Source organism: Helicoverpa zea, chromosome 9 (genome assembly GCF_022581195.2).
Source record: "Helicoverpa zea isolate HzStark_Cry1AcR chromosome 9, ilHelZeax1.1, whole genome shotgun sequence".
In the NCBI taxonomy this organism is placed as follows: domain Eukaryota; kingdom Metazoa; phylum Arthropoda; class Insecta; order Lepidoptera; family Noctuidae; genus Helicoverpa; species Helicoverpa zea.
Window position 1 is genome coordinate 5,002,309 of NC_061460.1, and position 18,273 is coordinate 5,020,581.

Genomic DNA, 18,273 nt, shown 5'->3' on the forward strand with positions numbered 1-18,273 from the left:
TTGCCAGTAAATTAAGTTAAAGAGAATCCCGTAAGTTTTAAATTCCAGTGCACGAAAGAAGTATTGAGTCTGAAAATCTTTCTAGATGGGTACAAGTTTTAAAAATACTTTGGATAAAAGAACAGTATCTTCCATAAATGTTATTGATCTTTCTTAAGTAAATTACTTTATCTCCATTACTTCTCCCTGATCTGCAGTGACTATTCAATGTCTTTACTACAATAGCAGCAACTTTCGAAAGTCCATCTGGTACTGTCGCGTCTACAAAGACCTGTTGATATATTGGTGACTGACTGAGAATAGATTTGGCTTTTAACAATAGAAGCGTTTTTAAAGAAAGCCATCACTAAATTAAATATGTGGGTAGACCTATAGGTACCTGCAAACCTATGAATTATCTACAAGTTCGTGTCGACTAGGCAGTGAATAGAACTTAACAGAGCCACATTCCCAAGAATAGTGATGTCGAGTGGTTGAATGAATAGTTTTTCAGTACCTGTAGATAGGTAGGTACTTTTAAAACAACTCAATTTCCCAGTATTTAATCTTTAAAGAAAAATTTAAAACCTACTGCGTGGTTAGTAGTAGGTACCTACTGTTTATAGACGACAGCAATCATACACGAACACATAGTCAACCAGTGACCAAAATTACACTTATTTGAATAGTTGGAAGGCAAAGTTCGGTGACTCACTAGTTAGGGATTTCAGATAGTTTGCGAACAACATGTGCAAGGCCAAAAGTCATTTTAAATTTTGTTTCAGCTCCGGTTTTGTAGATCAGGAAATATTTGTATTTACTGAACTAAATAACAGTAATTCATTCATATAGATATGTGCTGCCGCTTCATTATAATCAGGTTACAAAAGCAATTACATACTCCAGCCATTATTATCCAACATCAATCATTTAACTCGTAATGGACACATTATTATACATATTTCAAACATGAGTAAAATTCATTGCTGTACAAAATCATGTTAACAAAATTGATTAATTCATGTACCTATTCTGTATTCATATCATAAATCCGACAGTTTATTAAAAGGATTAATATGGCAAGCGTTTATATTAAATTCCATATATATAGCTTCAGGACACGATGGCATAGTAATTAGCACCTCGGTCACACGTTCATTAACTTGTAACTGAGCTTACAATTTCACGTCGCTGGGTAATGACGTCATCAACGACGATATAAGCATATTACGATATGAATATTCGAACAATTTCAATAAAGTTCGACCGTAGCGAAAGGCCGGTGGCTTTATTAAACGAAGTTTCCTCGTAAATGGTTTTGAACAGTCCAATCTTGTCCCTATCAATAATTTTGACGACCTTTCCCCCTTCTTTTGTATAAAATTAAATTGATATTTATCATGTGATTATCTTTTAACTCGTTGAATTAATTTTTGCAGGCTTTGTTATACCTTGCTACGTTTGCAGAGCGTAGTAGCTACGCCAGTGGAGCGTAGCAGAACTGCTACGAGCGACTACGAAATATTTAGGCCGAGATAAACAGTCACGCCCGAAGTAGGCGGCAGTGATTAGTGGTGGTTTAATCGACAGTTGCCAGTCAGTCTCGGCGTTTACGAATATAAATCGCCTAAGCTTAATTTAAACCCCCATCTAAGTGGCAAGATAACTTTGAATTTAGCTCATTCTATTATCTATTAATATCCGTTTATTACTTAATAGGCATACTATGATTACCATGATTAAAATAATTCGTATGATTTTTATAGTTAAAATTAAAATAATCCTTAAAATACATCGATGTCACTAATGTAAATGTTAGTTAAATAATACATGGAATCATTAATCTTTTGTGATTTAAAAGGTAAATGTATAATTGTAAAATGGTAATTCATAATTATTAATATAAATGCGTTGATTTCTAAAAATATTCTGTAATTGTCTGCTGGGTCTCGTACATTTTCACTTCGTCTTTTTTCATCGTCAACTCGGGTCTAGAATAAACGAATATTATCAAAACAACACTTTTTAAAAACCCCCATAACAATATATAAAAATTAAAATCTACTTACAAAGTCAACTCCACAGTCTGTTGTTGAACTGAAAAAAAAAAACTAAATAGGTTAAAAAAAAGTTAAAACATAATGAGGTCGTATTCCATGGAGCGCAGAAAATGTGTTCAATGAAATAAGTTTTCCAATTATGAAGAGGTCGAACCATCATGAATAACAAAGAGTATGATGTCGGTTGGCGCACCACTTCGTAAAATGAGTGGCCCGCCAGATAACATTTAAGTCGTACTTTTCCTGAATGCGATTATAGCTTCATTTTCAATGAAAGGATTAATTCAAAAGTTTTATAACTTTTGTGTAATGATTATGGTAAATATAAAGTTTATATTGAACGAGTTTCATTACATTTTTTTATATTATTTACTACATACTTCGCTCAACTTATTTCTAATTTAAATGCATTGGTCGAAACTATGCGAATCGATTCGATAAAAAGGTGTTATTTTAGACACGTGACATATTGACAAAAAAAAAAACAAATTACTGAATGCCTGACATTCCTACAGCAAGTTAGATTAATTTAATTCGAAAGCCGTCCAACAATGAAACATACATAAGGGTGCGTCCACATCTGGCGAATGTGCCGCGAATGTGCAGCTCGCGAGCCGTTTGCGACCTGCCCGCGAGCTGCGCGCGTGCATTTTTGTTCGTTCGCCGCTTCTGCGCCGCCCGCGCGCAGTTCGCGCGCGACCTAAGCGCCGCACGCGAGCGGCGCGCAGGCGGCGCGCGACGTCTGACATCTTCGATAGTACTGAGCCAGTGTACGCAGAGTGCGCGCAGATCGCGCGCTCTATACGAGCCTTGCATGAGTTGCGCTAAAGAGGCACACCAAATTATTGCAGTGACTGCACGCGCGCAGCTCGCAGACGGCTCGCAATCGGCTCGCGTGCTGCGCATTCGCGGCACATTCGCCAGATGTGGACGCACCCTAGAACACTCAATGAATACAGACTAGAGTAATATTGATCTAGTCACAAAAAAACGGTCACAAAGGACAAAGTTCAACAATTCATTAATCTATATAAATGTATCGCGATAAATTGTAGTAAATCGATGTCTGTCGCTCAGAAACCTATTAAAGTTGTAACGACATTTCTCTACAGACACTGGATCTGACGGTTTTTGAACTTTTTCTGTACTGTCAAAAAAAACCTTAACATATGTTTTGAAACATTTATTTTTTTAAGATGGACTTCTTATACAATATTTTAAGAGAAACAAGAGACAGTTTATAGGTACTCTAATTTGAGTACACACTTTACTAAATATAAACAAACAATTTTGATATAACTTAGTAGTTTAAAACTCCGATTAAAAATAAAGTGCGTCAAGATTGTTTGCGCGTACTCAAACGGCGCATAGTGCTTTCTTTTTTACTGAAATATAGAAGCTAATCGAACTTATGTAGGGTCCAGATGAACCTTTGTACTCATATAAACAAAAGAAAACACTCACCCATCTGCTGCTGCTGTATCATGCCAACATCAGGATAAAACATCGCATGATTACTTATAAACTCCTTGGGCGGGTCCACATACGTAGCCTGAACAACTGGCAGCTGCGTGATAGTCATCTCTTGAACCCGCCATTTGTCCATTTCTTCAGTTTCCTGCATTTTCTGCAGTCTCTCAACTTGCTTGTATGTAGGCTCGCCGCCGATGTAGTCGCGTTTCATACGGTTGTGGTTGCGGATCTCGTGTTTGCGGAGGTCCGACCTAAAGATGAATTTTGATTGAAATGTGTATGACGGCATGTAGCAGGTGAATTGGAAATTATTTTTTAGCATAGAAAAGGCATACCGATAACTATCCACCTAATAAACAAGACAAAATTCCATATAGGCATTTTATCATGCTACATCACCTAGGTACTAACTCAAGATATGAAAAGACGGCAAGTTTATTTTATCGGAACCACAGGCAACTTCGAACTAACTGCATTACAAACTGACTGCGAGGCGTGATCAGATTTATTATACACATTTATCTATAGCAGAATTTTATTACATTTCTGTTCCCCATAATACAGCAAAGCCTTCACTCAGACATATACTTATGACTTTGAATTTGATAAAGAAAATATTTGGTGATATTCAAAATATGTAACTGTTTTTGTAATTCAATTATTTGCAGAGTGCAAGTTTTCAGATTGACCTCAAATATATTTAAAACGAATCCTATAAAACGTCAGTGAACTCGTAACTGCTAATGCACAAGAACAAAGCGAGTGTCGCTTAATGGGAGTCTTCAATTTAAACCAGACTTTAATGCAGTCTAATAGAAGCAAACTTAGTATTAAGTAAATGCATTACACTAAATACAATGTATTGTATATCTTTGACTTTGTTTAGTCTTTTGAGACATACTGCTCATATATTACCTTAATAATTAAGAAAAAGGTTTAAATGATTCTGTTGTTTTCCATTATTATAAATGTCCAAATTATCAATTGGATTTGTATGTTTAATAAAACCTACTTATAACAAAATGTGTCCTATGTATTAGAAATTTTGTCTTAAATAAAAAAAGATTTACGATTATACAAAGATTATTTTGAGGTGACAGTACTACAAACATCAGTAGATTTTGTTTTCTATATGCACTCAGTACATATAGGTCGACAAATCGAGAAACCTGGACTATAATCTGAAATCACCCACCCGCATCGAACTAAGATTAACGCTCAATCCTTCTCTGTGTGAGAGGAGGTCTGTGCCCAGCAATGGGACGATAAAAGAGGCTGATGATGAAACACGTCGGTTAACCAGCACTTAGAAAAAGAATGGGTGCTACTTTCAAAATAGTCTATATAAAAGTACTATCCATTTGTAGTGTAATACTCACTTGTAACAGAAGTCACGTCCACAGTAGTTACATGTGTGCTTAATGTTCATATGAGTGGCTTCGTGGTGCTCGCGAAGCACCGTATTGGTACGGAACGCTTTCTCGCACAGCATACACTAGGGACAAAACGGTCGATTTTGAATTATCATTTCTATGGGTGTTCTTTAATGAAATTCTCTCATAATTAAAAGAATCATAGAATTTAAGAAATGTTGACATTAATTTTTGTGTGTGTGTGTAAAGACAGTGTTTCATACGCCGGTTTTTCATAGACCACAAATAAGGTTTTCTGTTTAGTAATAAAAACTTTTACAAGGACAATGGAAAGGCCTTCGGCAGCTTTGTCGAGCGGATTCCCGCGACGTGTGAACCGCCGGTAGAGAATGGCCCTCTAACAAAAGCTCAGAAACGTATTCTTTAATTTGGAATAAAAACTATTTACAACTTACTTTAAACTGTTTTTCCTGATGAGTAAGCTTATGCTTGTTGAGATTCGACTGGTTGACGAAGGTGGCGGGGCACTGGGTACACTTGTGGGGTTTCTCTCCAGTGTGGGTGCGCATATGCATCACTAGGTAGTACTTGTGCTTGCATTTGTACGGACATAGGTCACAGAAGAAGTTGAATGTGTTTGTGTGAACCAACCTGTGAACAGAACTTGGGTATTAAATCACTACCTAAGAGTCATTGACCTATGTGCAGATAAATTATATGTCGCGTATATACGCCCAGACGTTCGAACTGGGGGTTGTCAGTTGTTTAATAGCCAAACCACAGATGCATGAACGCCAATGCCTCCTTTTGTGAGAAAGAGCCTTTTGCAGATATAGGTATATTTAAACAACAAATAGGCAGATGTCTACATAAATTAGACAACTGGGTATATGTATCAGCTACTATTTTATATAGGTAGACTATTTAGAACCTTTAAAGAATAATTAAAATATAAAAGCAAATTAAAAAACCACTCACATATGGTTCTTCAGTCTAGCAATGATGGGGAACTCCTTGCCGCAGGTGGGACACTGGTGGGGCACAGACTGCTTGTGTATGTGGCGCATGTGTTGCGCGATGCTGAGCACGAGTTGCCCACAGATGTCGCACGCGCGGCGCATGCACTGGCGTTCGCGACGGTGGGCCATCAGCTTTTCCTATGCAATATCATGAAGACTAAGAGATTTGTTACAGGAAACAAACAATATTAAACTTAGAACCTACAATAAATTGTGATCATTTTCTGATGGTATAGTCTTCACCTGCTTATCTCCAAATATTCAAATGTTTCTTAGACTTGAAAGTCCTACTTAAAACTTTATCTGTTGCAGCAATTTATATAAATGTGACAGATATGATGAGAACAATATTTTAGCCATCTTTAAAATTGAAACTTTCTTTGTAACATATTTTTTATTCCTTTTTATGATATACATACCATCATCATCCTCCGAGCCTTTTTCCCAACCATGTTGGGATCGGCTTCCAGTCTAACCGGATTCAGCTGAGTAGGTACCGGCTATCATCATATACATATATTTTTTATAATTTAAATAGCATATAACAGCTGTATGCATTATTTATGTAGCAGGTTTTGCTGTATTTTAAGAGATCCCTAAAATATAACATTTTATAGCTTTGATATCACGGTGGAGATAAACCAATACCTTGTTTGGGAATGTCAAATCACAGGGTGAACATTTGAACTGTTTCACTTTAGGTGACTTCTTTTCTTGCAGTCTTTCTCTCCTCATTTGTTCCTTAGCTATCTTCTCTTCTATTTTCATTCTCTTCTGCTTGATTTGATGCAGAATCAGCTGGAAGTCATGCTTTGAATATGGGTATAGTGGTGTGCTAGGACTGCCTGAAAGAAAAAATATAAATATGTAGTAGTTATTATAAAAAAGCTTAGTTTATTATAAAAAATATCTTGTTCGATTCAGATATTAAATCAATCAATCAATCTGTCTTCAAAAAAATATATAAATAGAATTAAGATCATTAAAAGTGTTGAAAATATGTAGGTTACCTGTTGGATTTAGTATTTTCTTAAATTTCTTATCGGAGGCCTCGCAAGTTCTTTTAAATTGCATGGCATTCTTGAGATTATTAAAACAATCAGTACAGATGAACTTTGGAAGTGAATCATCAACTTCTATCTGCAATAGACAACAAACATATTATAATGAAAGTATTATATTCATGAGGCAAAACAGAAAGATATTATTATCCATGGTTATTTTGTTCGATTAAAGCCCAAGTTCACCAAGAACATAAACCTCTGTTTTCTTCAAATAATTGTTTACTATGAATTATTATGTTCAATTTACAAAGTAAACAATAATTTAAAGAAAAACTGATGTTTATGTTCTTATTGAACTCGTACATAAACTGACTTATCTTAATCTATATACAGAAGTGACATTAAATATGCTTTTAGAAGAAAGTACTTTTGTTAACTACTTACTGTAATGTTAGTGATACTTCTAAGAGCGCTCATGATGTCGTATTCATCAATTCGATCACTCAGAGGATGCTGGGCGGCCCGCGCACAAACTCTACATATCATCTGCTTAGCCAACGGCATTTTTTTACTGTAATCAAACAACACATAATAAATCTAATAGTCCTGGTACCAAGGGCACTATCTAATGTTAAGATAAACTTACTTGGCCCCATTCGCATCCATTAGCAGGCTAGACCAAGGATCATCGAAACTGTTCGAGGGAATCTCGGCTGACGGACCACAAGGATATTTTATTTTGTTCATTTTAGATAGCATTTTCTTAGTTAAGTAGACTGCCATTGTTTTAGCATTAATTTTCACACAACTAGCTTGATATTTCGTTCATTTCTCTATTATTTTATTAACATTTGCCTACTGACAGTTCATATAAATGACACTATTGACTTTTCTTTGTGATGAAGCATCTGACAACATGTCCAACAAACACCATACTACATTTCTGGACGATAAATAATTTGCTAACACAGCTAGCTAGCCACAATAAAGGATAATGTAACTCTTGCATTCCATAAACGGAAGTAATCTTTTTAAAACCGATTTCATGATTTTCATAAAATTTTTAACACGACACTCACTGTGTAATTTTTTATTTCATTTCTTTCCCAAACAAAAAAAAATCATTTCTGAACTTTTCTAAAACTATCAGAATGATAGTGACATTGGTATTAATAATAGGTCCTGTATGATAATGAGCATAAAAGCAGGACAGCTTAATGCTAGTGCTAGAAGTGTAAATGCACTAGCGATACAAATAAATATTATGCTATCGAAAATTAAACGATTGACGTTTTGGATGTTGGACACGGATAGCATAGATTATACACTAATACTGACGGATAGTGCGATTGTTGAAAAAGGAGTAATCCCAGCTTTGTTTGTTGTTAAATACTTTACATAAACATTAGAACATGACTTCTCTTTTATTACTTAAATCTATGCTGTTTGCAAATGCTCTTCAAAAGACTGGTAAAAAGAAGAAGAAGAACAAAATCAAGAAAGTGTACGTACAGCTTCGTAATAATCTTAGAGTATAATGTAATTTCGTTCTGTTCACCAAGTTTACAAGTTTTTTCATACTAAATTGCAACACAGATTGTGGGCGTATACTGATTACTGTTGTAAAGCATTAATGAAATATACCTGTTTTATTTTCAGTCGTAAAGTAAAGAACTTACGCTTAAATATGTGCAGAATATGCAATAACGAAAAAGGAGACATACCAATATTCAACAATTTTGTACAACCCAATATTCCTGAAGAAATACATAACTTTTCTGGTATTACAGTAAGTTTTCAAAATTTATTTATTACTAACTTCCACCAGTGGGTTCAACTGCACCCCGTGAGAACTATTTCACGCACCAGGATAATAAGTAGCCTATATGGCATTCTTTGAAAAATGCGCTGAAACTCTATAACTACTGAAAAAAAACTTTTCAAATTGGACTATAAGTAGCTGAACCTAGCATGTTCAAACAAAAAAAAACATACGGCACAGCTTTACAATATCAGCATAGATTTATTTTATCGAAATACTTTGTTCTTCAAATACCCAGTTCATGTCTTAGTCATAATTATTGAATTCTTTATTTCCAGTTAAACAATTCAGACAACCTTTCAAAACATATGTGCCAGAGCTGCTTAGACTTGTTAAATGGCTGTATAATGTTCAGAGAAATGTGTCAAAGGAATAACAAACTGCTCAATGATGTTGGAGTATCTATAAAAAAAGGTTTGTATAACATTTATCACTTGTTGCCACAGGATGTATAATTGTTTGGCTCTATCAAACTCAAACTGACTGACCTCCAAAACACATACCATTCAACTTTTCCTAAGTGTTTTTGCTTGGAACAAAAAGTAGCACAACAAATTCCCTAGCAACTCATGTCTGCCTGTATCTCCAGGGTACTAACTATCTTCATAACCAATTCCAATGTATCTTTATATTGTATTAAAAATTCTTCATACAGAACAAAATCAGGAGTGCCAGAATGATGATAAAGTGACCAATGATGCTAAAGCAGACAGTGAGGACTCCTATAACATTCCATCACCCACATTCTCTGATGACAATGAACTGTTCCCTATGTGGGGATGCTCCACGTGTGGAGAGGAGTTCCATGCTATGGTTAGTATTTAAATCTCAAAATAGCTGTTTCTCTGGCTTTCACCTGAAACTGAGGAAATTTTTCCTATACTCAGATAAAATACAGCCTATGTCACTCAGGGATAACCCTGTTACCCAACAATGAAGAATTTTTTCAAATAGGTTCAGTAATTTCAGACCCTCTAGGGTACAGACAAACAAATATTTTTTCCTCTTTATTTTAAAAGTATAGCTATATTTAGCTAAGTATAGCTATTAGTATAGCTTTTAAAAATAGACTGCAGTCATTAAGATTATTTTCAAAACTAAAGGATATCAATATATTTCTTCATTCTGTCTAATCTTTCAAAAAAAATATTTTATCAAGTTATTAAAGTATCTCTGTATTTCGACAGAGTTCATACACCAAACATATAGCAAAGTGCAATGCACAATCAACAGAAGTGCCAACAAAACCTCCCGAGGAAAAGAGGAAATTCCTTTGTGATATCTGTGGCAAGACTGCTTACTCCAATGCCAGCCTCCTTGTTCATATGTAAGCATAATGAATATACCTATGTACTTTTAAAATAAATGAGAGTATGGGTTTACCCAGTTACTCGGCAAATTTTAATTACATCAAGTGTTAAGTTACAACACAAAAGCCTGTGGCAGTAGTCTACTAACTGAAAGCATCCATACAAGACTAGGGGTGCGTCCTATTTGATCGAATCAACGCGAACTCCGAGCGAACCACCCTCCGCGCCGCTTCGCGTTCACATAGCGATCGGTCGCATAGGACGCACTGTAAGTTTTCAGAAAATAAAACTCTTTCCTAAAGCTTTGATTAACCTAAACAGATGTATGTATATTATTTTCTTACTTTACATTATGTATGTTCACAGGGCCATCCACGAAAATGTGTTCCCATTCAAATGTGACGTTTGTCCATATCAAGGCAGAACAATGGATCTGCTAAAAGTGCACAAGAGATCTCATTTAGCAGACAAACCATACAAATGTACACAATGTCCTAAGTCAACAACAACATCCAGTAACCTTGCTAAACACATGCGACACGTTCATAGCACTACAAGACCATTTAAGGTACATTTTCCATCATTAGTATTAACAGTGCAAAAATTATATGTTCTTATAGAGGGTACGTTTTGGAGGCGACCTACCGACCGCAACTGCCGACCGCTCATGCAGCGACTGCATGAAATCGATTTCATGTAAAAAGGTATATCAAAAACCAGTTGTGAGGCTTCCAAAACGTAGGTACCTTCAGAATGACAATTAACTTATATTGAAAATATTTTTCTTTTCAGTGTACATATTGTGACAAGGCATTCTCATACCAGCATGATATGAAAAGGCACGTAAAAGATATACACTTACGACAAGGAACTGTGGAATGTGATATCTGCTATAAGAAATTCAATACAAGGTAAGTGGACCGAAAGGGAGAAATATAGGTACTGATAATATTCTGTAACTAAAACTGATCATATTATTATTACAGAAAAATATTACAAGGCCACAGATGGAAAATTCACAAAATTAAAGGCGAAAGGCAAGGTCGGCTACCTTCGTACTTACAGTGCCAAATGGAAGAACCTAATAACGAGAACAATGTTATAGTTCGGCCATTCAGAGAATGCGTTCCTGACACGTCGCGATTGAACTGACGACGTAATAACATTCATTGATTATTGATATAATAATGTTGTTTTAATGCTCCTCAATTGTTAAAACGGTAAACAACCAGCAAAAATATTTTTATCGTAACTGCAACGCCATTGCAAAGTTACGTCGTCAGTTCAATCGCGACGTGTCAGGAACGCATTCTCTGAATGGCCGAACTATAATGAAAATATGAACAATTGTGTTCCCAACTACTAATGTACTATTGCCTAGTCTATCGATTCATCATTCAGACTATAGACAAGTATGAGTCAGAGTTAAAATCTCTTTTTGCAGTCTTGAGTCTAGACTTTTTTAGATAGAAGTCATTTTTAGATTCTAGACTCTAGAGAGAAGAAGAAGCCAAGTACAGAGAAATCTAACACTTGTATAATGTCATAACCTTATATGTTTTTAAACACTCAAAACAACATTTAACGCGAGAGGGTAATATAATTTGAAGTACTTATACGTACATCTTGGATATAACTTGATTACTGTGCTCGATTGAATAACATAATAAGTGACGCCCATTTTTGTAACAGCCGCTATTAATATGAATTATTTCATATGCCTTTCATAATAAACAAAATTGTATTTTAAAAGTAAACAAAAGAAATTGTTGTGTGCATTTCTAGAGCTACAAATGCTTTAGATCTCTACATAAATATGTTTTTGCGATTGTCGATAATTTTGGAATAGAAATTAGATAAAACAAAGGCTATGTAGACTTTACCAACAGAAAAAAATACTCTTTACTAAAAGCAGGTTAGATGAAAATCTGTATTTTTGCACTCATGCAGACAATTAAAATTTAGATATCGAAATCGTGTGAGACTAGAGCAACACTTTCTTAATATATGAAACTTTATTTTATAATAGCTTGTAGTACTTAATTTATCGATTGGAAGTATTATTTTATAGTCAAATAATTTTGTAAACATAGACGATTTTATATATTTGAACATTATTCAATTGAAGTTAAAGATTATTTATACAGTGAGTACATAGCATAAGGTTGCAGAATATAGAAACATAAGCTGGTTAATGTTAATCATTATTATTTATGATATACTTTATGTATCTTCTTTTTACAAATACATAATAATGATCGCAATTTTAATTTATTGATGTTGTGAACCTTTCTATATGTGTAATTGTCGTTGATAACTTAAGGGCAACAATACAATTAAACTCATTAGTCGTGTGTGGCTCTTTTTTGCAGCGGGTGTCGCACTTTCAATCTGTGAGTAGCAGGGAAAAGAAACGGTTCTATTAAAATACTTTTACCTATTGTGTTCCATCCATATAATGAGTAACTTTAACATAGCTATAGCAGTTTTGTTATGTTTTCGGCTATGTACTGCGTTCGACCTGCCTAGAGATGGGTGCCAATCAGACTTAAAAATCAACAACAATCTCTACAATGTGACGAATACGTATCAAGTGGGCGATGTTTACCCAACCGATGCACACTATGACGTATATGGCAACCTGTTCTATGTGGAAACTGGACAAAACGAAAAGGGCTACTACTTTAACGTTAACATGATTAAATTCAAAACTGCTGCTCCACAAAAAATACCAGGTAAGTCTACCTTATTTATCTATCAGGAAAGAAAGCTAGGAGGGTTAAGGTTAGATAAAAGCTGTGCCTGAGCTCTCCGATTATATAGACAGCTGACGTGGATGGCACCCCTAGAATATGTGATAAGGGACGCGCGAACTTATGTTAACTATTATATTCGTAGGTACATGATAATCATAATTTACTTTGCCATAGGTCTACCAGAGGATGCTAGTTACTCGATTGCAATAGATAACGGCGAAAAGAAAGTATATTTTGGCACTGGCAGGGGCATCTTCAAGTATAATTATGAGACTCACGAAGCCACGCCTGTTTCTAGCAGCACCTTCAAGCTTAATATGATATTTATAGATAAGGACAGCAATAAATATGTAACTGAGAACAATGATGGTATAGAAGAATTGTACCTATTAGATGGAGAAATGATGAAGAAAATTCGCTTTAACACTCTCGAAGCTTTAAATGAATTGACAATTGATGACAAAAACAACTTCTACTACATAAAACAAGAAAGATTGTTTGTTTTGAAATCAACTCTTTCGTCGCCAATTTGTATCGGTAATATCAGCTACGATGGCATGGCGCAAATAGCCGTTCATAACGATAACGTCTTTGTAGCAAGTGACGATTTATTATATTTTCACGAAAATGATACGGGTAATTTAAAGATCGTCAATAATGCTCCCGGAAATGTTACAGCAATAGCTTTTGATTTATCTGGTGATTTTATACTTGGGGTTCCTGGGAAAATTTTGAAATATAAGAAAAATGAATGCCTCATCAGAAAATCGCAAAGAAATTCTGCCTGAAACGTTAATAGTAGGTACTCATCCATTTACATATCTATCTTACTCTCATGTTTATATGACATTACAATAAAATCTATTAATGTGTAGTTACTCAGTTTTTTGTTATTCTTTTTTCAATAGGTATATAAGTATAAAAATAAAAATCGATGTATTTCAAACTTCCTTTTAATTTCTTATGAAAAATAAATGGCATAGCTACCTCATTTCTTATAGCCCACAAATAGATAGCCAAACATTTTTTAACTAATTCTAGAAAAAGTGGATATTAATTATACCCATAGAATTTACTATGCCACTCGAGTCTATTTGTTTAAGGGCTGATTTTTCAATCATCGGTTAACTTCTATCTGAGGAATAAATATGGCGGTTTGACATATTTTCCATACAAAAGCTGTCAAAACGTTAAAAATACTCCTCAGATAGGAGTTATCTGGCGATTGAAAAATCAGCCCTAACTGAAATGTATTAATTTACAGACTCAGTGAATGCAAAATAAGCAAACATGTATTCTAATTGATCGTATACATTGAATAATACCAAACATAAATTAAGTCATCATTCACACTTGATTCAAAATTACTGTCAATTTTTCTTTGGATCTAAAGGCGCCATCTCTTTGGACGATTCAATGATACCGAAGCAGCAACAATTCTGCCTACACGTTTCGCCCTGTGGAGATGACCCAAAGACTTTGAATCGAGTTTGGCAGCCAAGCGAGATTAAACCGCAGTTCTTTTGTCGGTGGAGTGCTTAAAAATCAACATTAAGGCGCGGGTCCACCGCGGTGCATGCAAAAGAATATGTATAAAACTTCGCTTTGAAGAAAATGTATGTGTGTGTGTCCACTGCAACCCACGGAAAAGCTACGCATAAATTCTCGTCACTGATACATGCGTGGCTTGCACGTATAGGCGGTTACATAGCTCAACGCTTTCGACGTGGGTCTACGTTTCCACTGGAGTACACAAATATGACCCTCGACTACGCACAGGTCACTTTTCGCCGGATTTTTGATTGGATTGCAGTGGCACGTGCGTACCCTCTCTGTGCGCCGAGCCACGCTATACATAGTCGTCTGTCATATTCGTGTACTCCAGTGGAAACGTAGACTCACGTTGTCAAACAAATTAATACACGCAGCTAAAATAGGTCGCGTGCCCGTGCACAGCATGCGCCACGGTGGGCCCGCAAATGACAATCAAATCCGACAAGATCTTTTGTTTAGGTATAATTGTCTTATTCATATACTGCCATCTACAATTCGCGTATAAAACTCATTTAGGTATTAAACTGTTTGGTTCCTTTCTTTCAAGTTTAAAGATAGTTTGAGAGAGTTGGACAAAAAGTTTAATAGCTAATTATTAGGCGAAAATAACTGATTATGAATAAGGCAACTATGCCTACTCTTCATAACATCTTAATAACTAACTAATCATACACTGGAGTGCAGTGGTCTTCGCAAAATTACTTAATTGAGTGTACACATACCACAGCAAGTACAATAATATCATAAAAATACTGCTTCATGTATTATTTAAAAGCATAATGAATTCTTAATTAACACTGTTAGATGTGTGTTTAATAACACTTCCCTCTTGAATATCAATATTGCTTAAATTATTACTTAGATTTCTATTATACCATGATGATTAATCAACTTCTAATAATTTTTATTCATTTCATTTCATTCATTAAATCAGATTCATTTAGTTATAACAATGGGTGTGTAAATGTGTCAATGTGGTAGTATACTTTGTGATATCATAGGGAATGTAATTGGCTGAGCCTGAGAATTAGTTAGTGCCATAGGCTGACTAGTGCTAGAGATAGTAATTTGCTGGGTGGATGTTTGATGTACAAGCTGTTGAGCAGAGGGAACAAGCTGCTGCTGTGCTGACTGCTGAGCAGCTAACTGTTGTGCAGACTGCTGAGCTACCATTTGTTGAGCAGACTGCTGTGCGGCGGCTGCAAGCTGCTGTGCCGACTGTTGCGCCGCTGCGGCCAAATGCTGCGCAGATTGTTGAGCTGCTAGATGCTGAGCAGATTGCTGTGCCGCTAAGTGCTGAGCAGATTGTTGAGCCAAGTGCTGTGCTGATTGTTGTGCAGCCAAGTGCTGTGCAGATTGTTGTGCTGCTAAGTGTTGAGCAGATTGCTGAACAGCTAAATGCTGTGCAGATTGCTGTGCTGCTAGATGTTGTGCAGACTGTTGAGCAGCCATATGTTGAGCTGATTGTTGGGCTGCCAAGTGCTGTGCTGATTGTTGGGCTGCTAAATGTTGGGCAGACTGCTGAGCTGCCAAATGTTGTGCAGATTGTTGAGCTAGATGTTGAGCATTTTGCTGGGCAGCTAAATGTTGTACAGATTGCTGAGTAGCATACTGGGTAGCTTGATGTTGAGGTCCTAGTTGAGGTTGTAATGCTGATTGCTGCACAAGTTGTTGTACAGCAGTTTGAGATGCATTACTCATGAGCTGTTGTGCAGGCTGTGCTAAAGTCAACTGAGCAGGAACTGCTACGACAGTTTGTCCTCCACCCATCAATGTTCCTGAATCACTAACTTGCATCAATTGTTGGGCACCAGCACTAGTAACTATAAGGGCACCAGAGTTACCCATCAACTGTTGAGTTGTGCTCACTGTTAGAATTTGTGGTGCAGGTGTTAATAATTGAGCTCGAGAAGCAGCTGGAGCTAATGCCAAATTTGGTGTAGCTGCTGCAGGAACTAAGGCTGGAAGAGCACCAGCAAGACTCACAACAGGAGTGACACTGACTGTGGCCAAAGATACAGGTGCTGATGTGCCATGTCTAGAAGTGATCACACAAGGCTGGCCAGTTCTCACAGCAGCTGTTTGTTCTAGTAAAAATTCATTCATAGAAGTCAACTGCACATTCTTTTCAGTCAAATCTCCAACTTTTTTCAAGAGTACACTAATATTATCATGTAGTAACTTTATTTTATGGTCCATTGCCTCACAATTACCGCATAGGTTTGATGTGGTTAACACTTGGTTATCTAAACTATTTTCTTCAAATGCAAAGCGGCGTAATTTAGCCTCTGGAGGGGAATCGTCATCTCTAATTGGAGGTGGTGGGCGACTGTATTGCAGTGGAGGTGGCATATTTAGTACGGACACAATCTCATTCCCGGGTACATCAGGTGGATGTACATACTGACAGTCTTGATTAGAACAAGCATTGGCTACATAAGCTTGGCAAACTGGTGTATTACGTGTGTTCCGTGGAAACATGCCTGTGGCATAGAATTTGTCCTCATCTTCTACAGTGCTGTGTATAAATTTGCAATTTGTTCTGAAACAGCCTTTATTCTGAAAATCGTGACAGAACCGAAACAGTTCCTTCAAGCAGGACTTAGGAGGCACATCATGAATAAATCTGCAGTTTTCCCGTGCACAAAATCCACGAATGTAATCTCTGCAATAACAGTTGGCGGCTAGAACCGACTTCTCGGCGCCGTCGGTGGCGCTCATTGCACCTTCCACGTTTGATGTCACGACCATTCTAATGTAATAGTCGTGTTAGAAAATCACTTGTTTTCATTATTTGCTTGACTCGTTGATTAAGCCAAACGTTTTCTGTTACCATCAGTTTGCATTTCTTTTAGTAATAAACAAAGAATGTATAAAGTCACACGATACATAACACTTCAATGTAAAACCATTTAACTAAAGCCACCAATGAAAAGTTTCAAACATGAGTGATGCTTTATAATTCACTTTGGTTTGATTCGTTTGATTCCACTGAAAAACTCAACCAATGTCTTGTCATTGAATTGAACGCAAATTTTATTACGAAGCTGACATTTTTCTGAATGAAATGAAAATTAACAATAATAATACTGTAGAGGTTGAGAATGCTCGTTGTTTTTGTTCTACGAACCTTCACGAAAATAGTATATTTAGTCTGTGGATGCCTCAGTAAAAATAGTAAAGTCGATTAGACGCAGAGATGTAATATACTAAACAAGATTGCGCACGCTCAAAATATATATTTACGAAAATGAACTCTATTCCAACGCAATAAGGTACTAAGTTGGTTGCATAATACACAGAGGCAAATCCGAGCCGAGAGGGATAGTTAGAACGGAGGCCGTTTGTCCCTTTCTAACACCTTGCCAGCATAAAAAAATGTTGTGATCAACAGTATTGTCTTCCCAAAAAAACAATTCAATCACTTATATTTTTATCTTATTTTAACAATTGTAAGTCTAAAAATTAATAACAATCGCATTAATTTATTCGTATTTATTCTTAAGACATAAACAACATTAATTTTTATTTTGCTTTTTTTTATTTTCTAGCGGTAACCCGGAACATTCTTGGCGCGTAATCAGCATTTAAAATATTGTTTATATTTTTTGTATTAAATCAATTTAAACTATTCAAATGGTGAAAAAGTGTTGCGTTTATACTTGTAAAAGTGAATCCTATGGTGATTGCAATATATCGTTCCATAGGTTAGCTAATGATAACATTTTCGTAAATCAAACAACTAGGGTGCCCATGAGTTCTTGTAATGAGTCAAAATATGGGTGATGGATTTTAAAACTGTTGTACTATTGTTATAGCTTCCCAAAAAATGAAGAAAGGCGACATAAACGGCTCAGCAGTCTATGTGTGAAGCAAAAATACAAAATAAAACAGTCTTCACTTCGAATCTTCCTGCTTTTATA

General features: G+C 35.9%; 4 protein-coding genes across 4 annotated transcripts; 2 read left to right on the plus strand and 2 right to left on the minus strand.

Moving 5' to 3' along the window:
• Nucleotides 1-1,668: 1,668 nt before the first annotated feature.
• On the minus strand, nucleotides 1,669-7,795 carry LOC124633470 (zinc finger protein 678-like). Its single transcript, XM_047168699.1, has 10 exons — nucleotides 7,555-7,795; nucleotides 7,353-7,479; nucleotides 6,915-7,044; nucleotides 6,553-6,749; nucleotides 5,864-6,042; nucleotides 5,341-5,536; nucleotides 4,892-5,007; nucleotides 3,504-3,763; nucleotides 2,049-2,076; nucleotides 1,669-1,970 (listed from the first exon to the last, which is right to left on the minus strand). Exons 1-10 carry the CDS (start codon nucleotides 7,689-7,691, stop codon nucleotides 1,898-1,900), a joined length of 1,443 nt encoding a protein of 480 aa, XP_047024655.1. The 5' UTR covers nucleotides 7,692-7,795; the 3' UTR covers nucleotides 1,669-1,897.
• A 443-nt stretch (nucleotides 7,796-8,238) lies between these two features.
• On the plus strand, nucleotides 8,239-12,314 carry LOC124633138 (zinc finger protein 43-like). The gene is made up of 9 exons (XM_047168261.1): nucleotides 8,239-8,412; nucleotides 8,568-8,697; nucleotides 9,009-9,144; nucleotides 9,386-9,543; nucleotides 9,918-10,057; nucleotides 10,407-10,608; nucleotides 10,833-10,951; nucleotides 11,027-11,141; nucleotides 11,371-12,314. Exons 1-9 carry the CDS (start codon nucleotides 8,321-8,323, stop codon nucleotides 11,404-11,406), a joined length of 1,128 nt encoding a protein of 375 aa, XP_047024217.1. The 5' UTR covers nucleotides 8,239-8,320; the 3' UTR covers nucleotides 11,407-12,314.
• Nucleotides 12,315-12,471: 157 nt separating this feature from the next.
• Nucleotides 12,472-13,674, plus strand: LOC124633139. Its single transcript, XM_047168262.1, has 2 exons — nucleotides 12,472-12,775; nucleotides 12,971-13,674. The coding sequence occupies exons 1-2, from the start codon at nucleotides 12,499-12,501 to the stop codon at nucleotides 13,582-13,584; spliced, it is 891 nt and encodes a 296-aa protein (XP_047024218.1). The 5' UTR covers nucleotides 12,472-12,498; the 3' UTR covers nucleotides 13,585-13,674.
• A 59-nt stretch (nucleotides 13,675-13,733) lies between these two features.
• On the minus strand, nucleotides 13,734-17,486 carry LOC124633137 (probable basic-leucine zipper transcription factor P). Its single transcript, XM_047168260.1, has 2 exons — nucleotides 14,040-17,486; nucleotides 13,734-13,898 (listed from the first exon to the last, which is right to left on the minus strand). The coding sequence occupies exon 1, from the start codon at nucleotides 17,099-17,101 to the stop codon at nucleotides 15,320-15,322; it is 1,782 nt and encodes a 593-aa protein (XP_047024216.1). The 5' UTR covers nucleotides 17,102-17,486; the 3' UTR covers nucleotides 13,734-13,898; nucleotides 14,040-15,319.
• Between the last annotated feature and the right edge of the window lie 787 nt (nucleotides 17,487-18,273).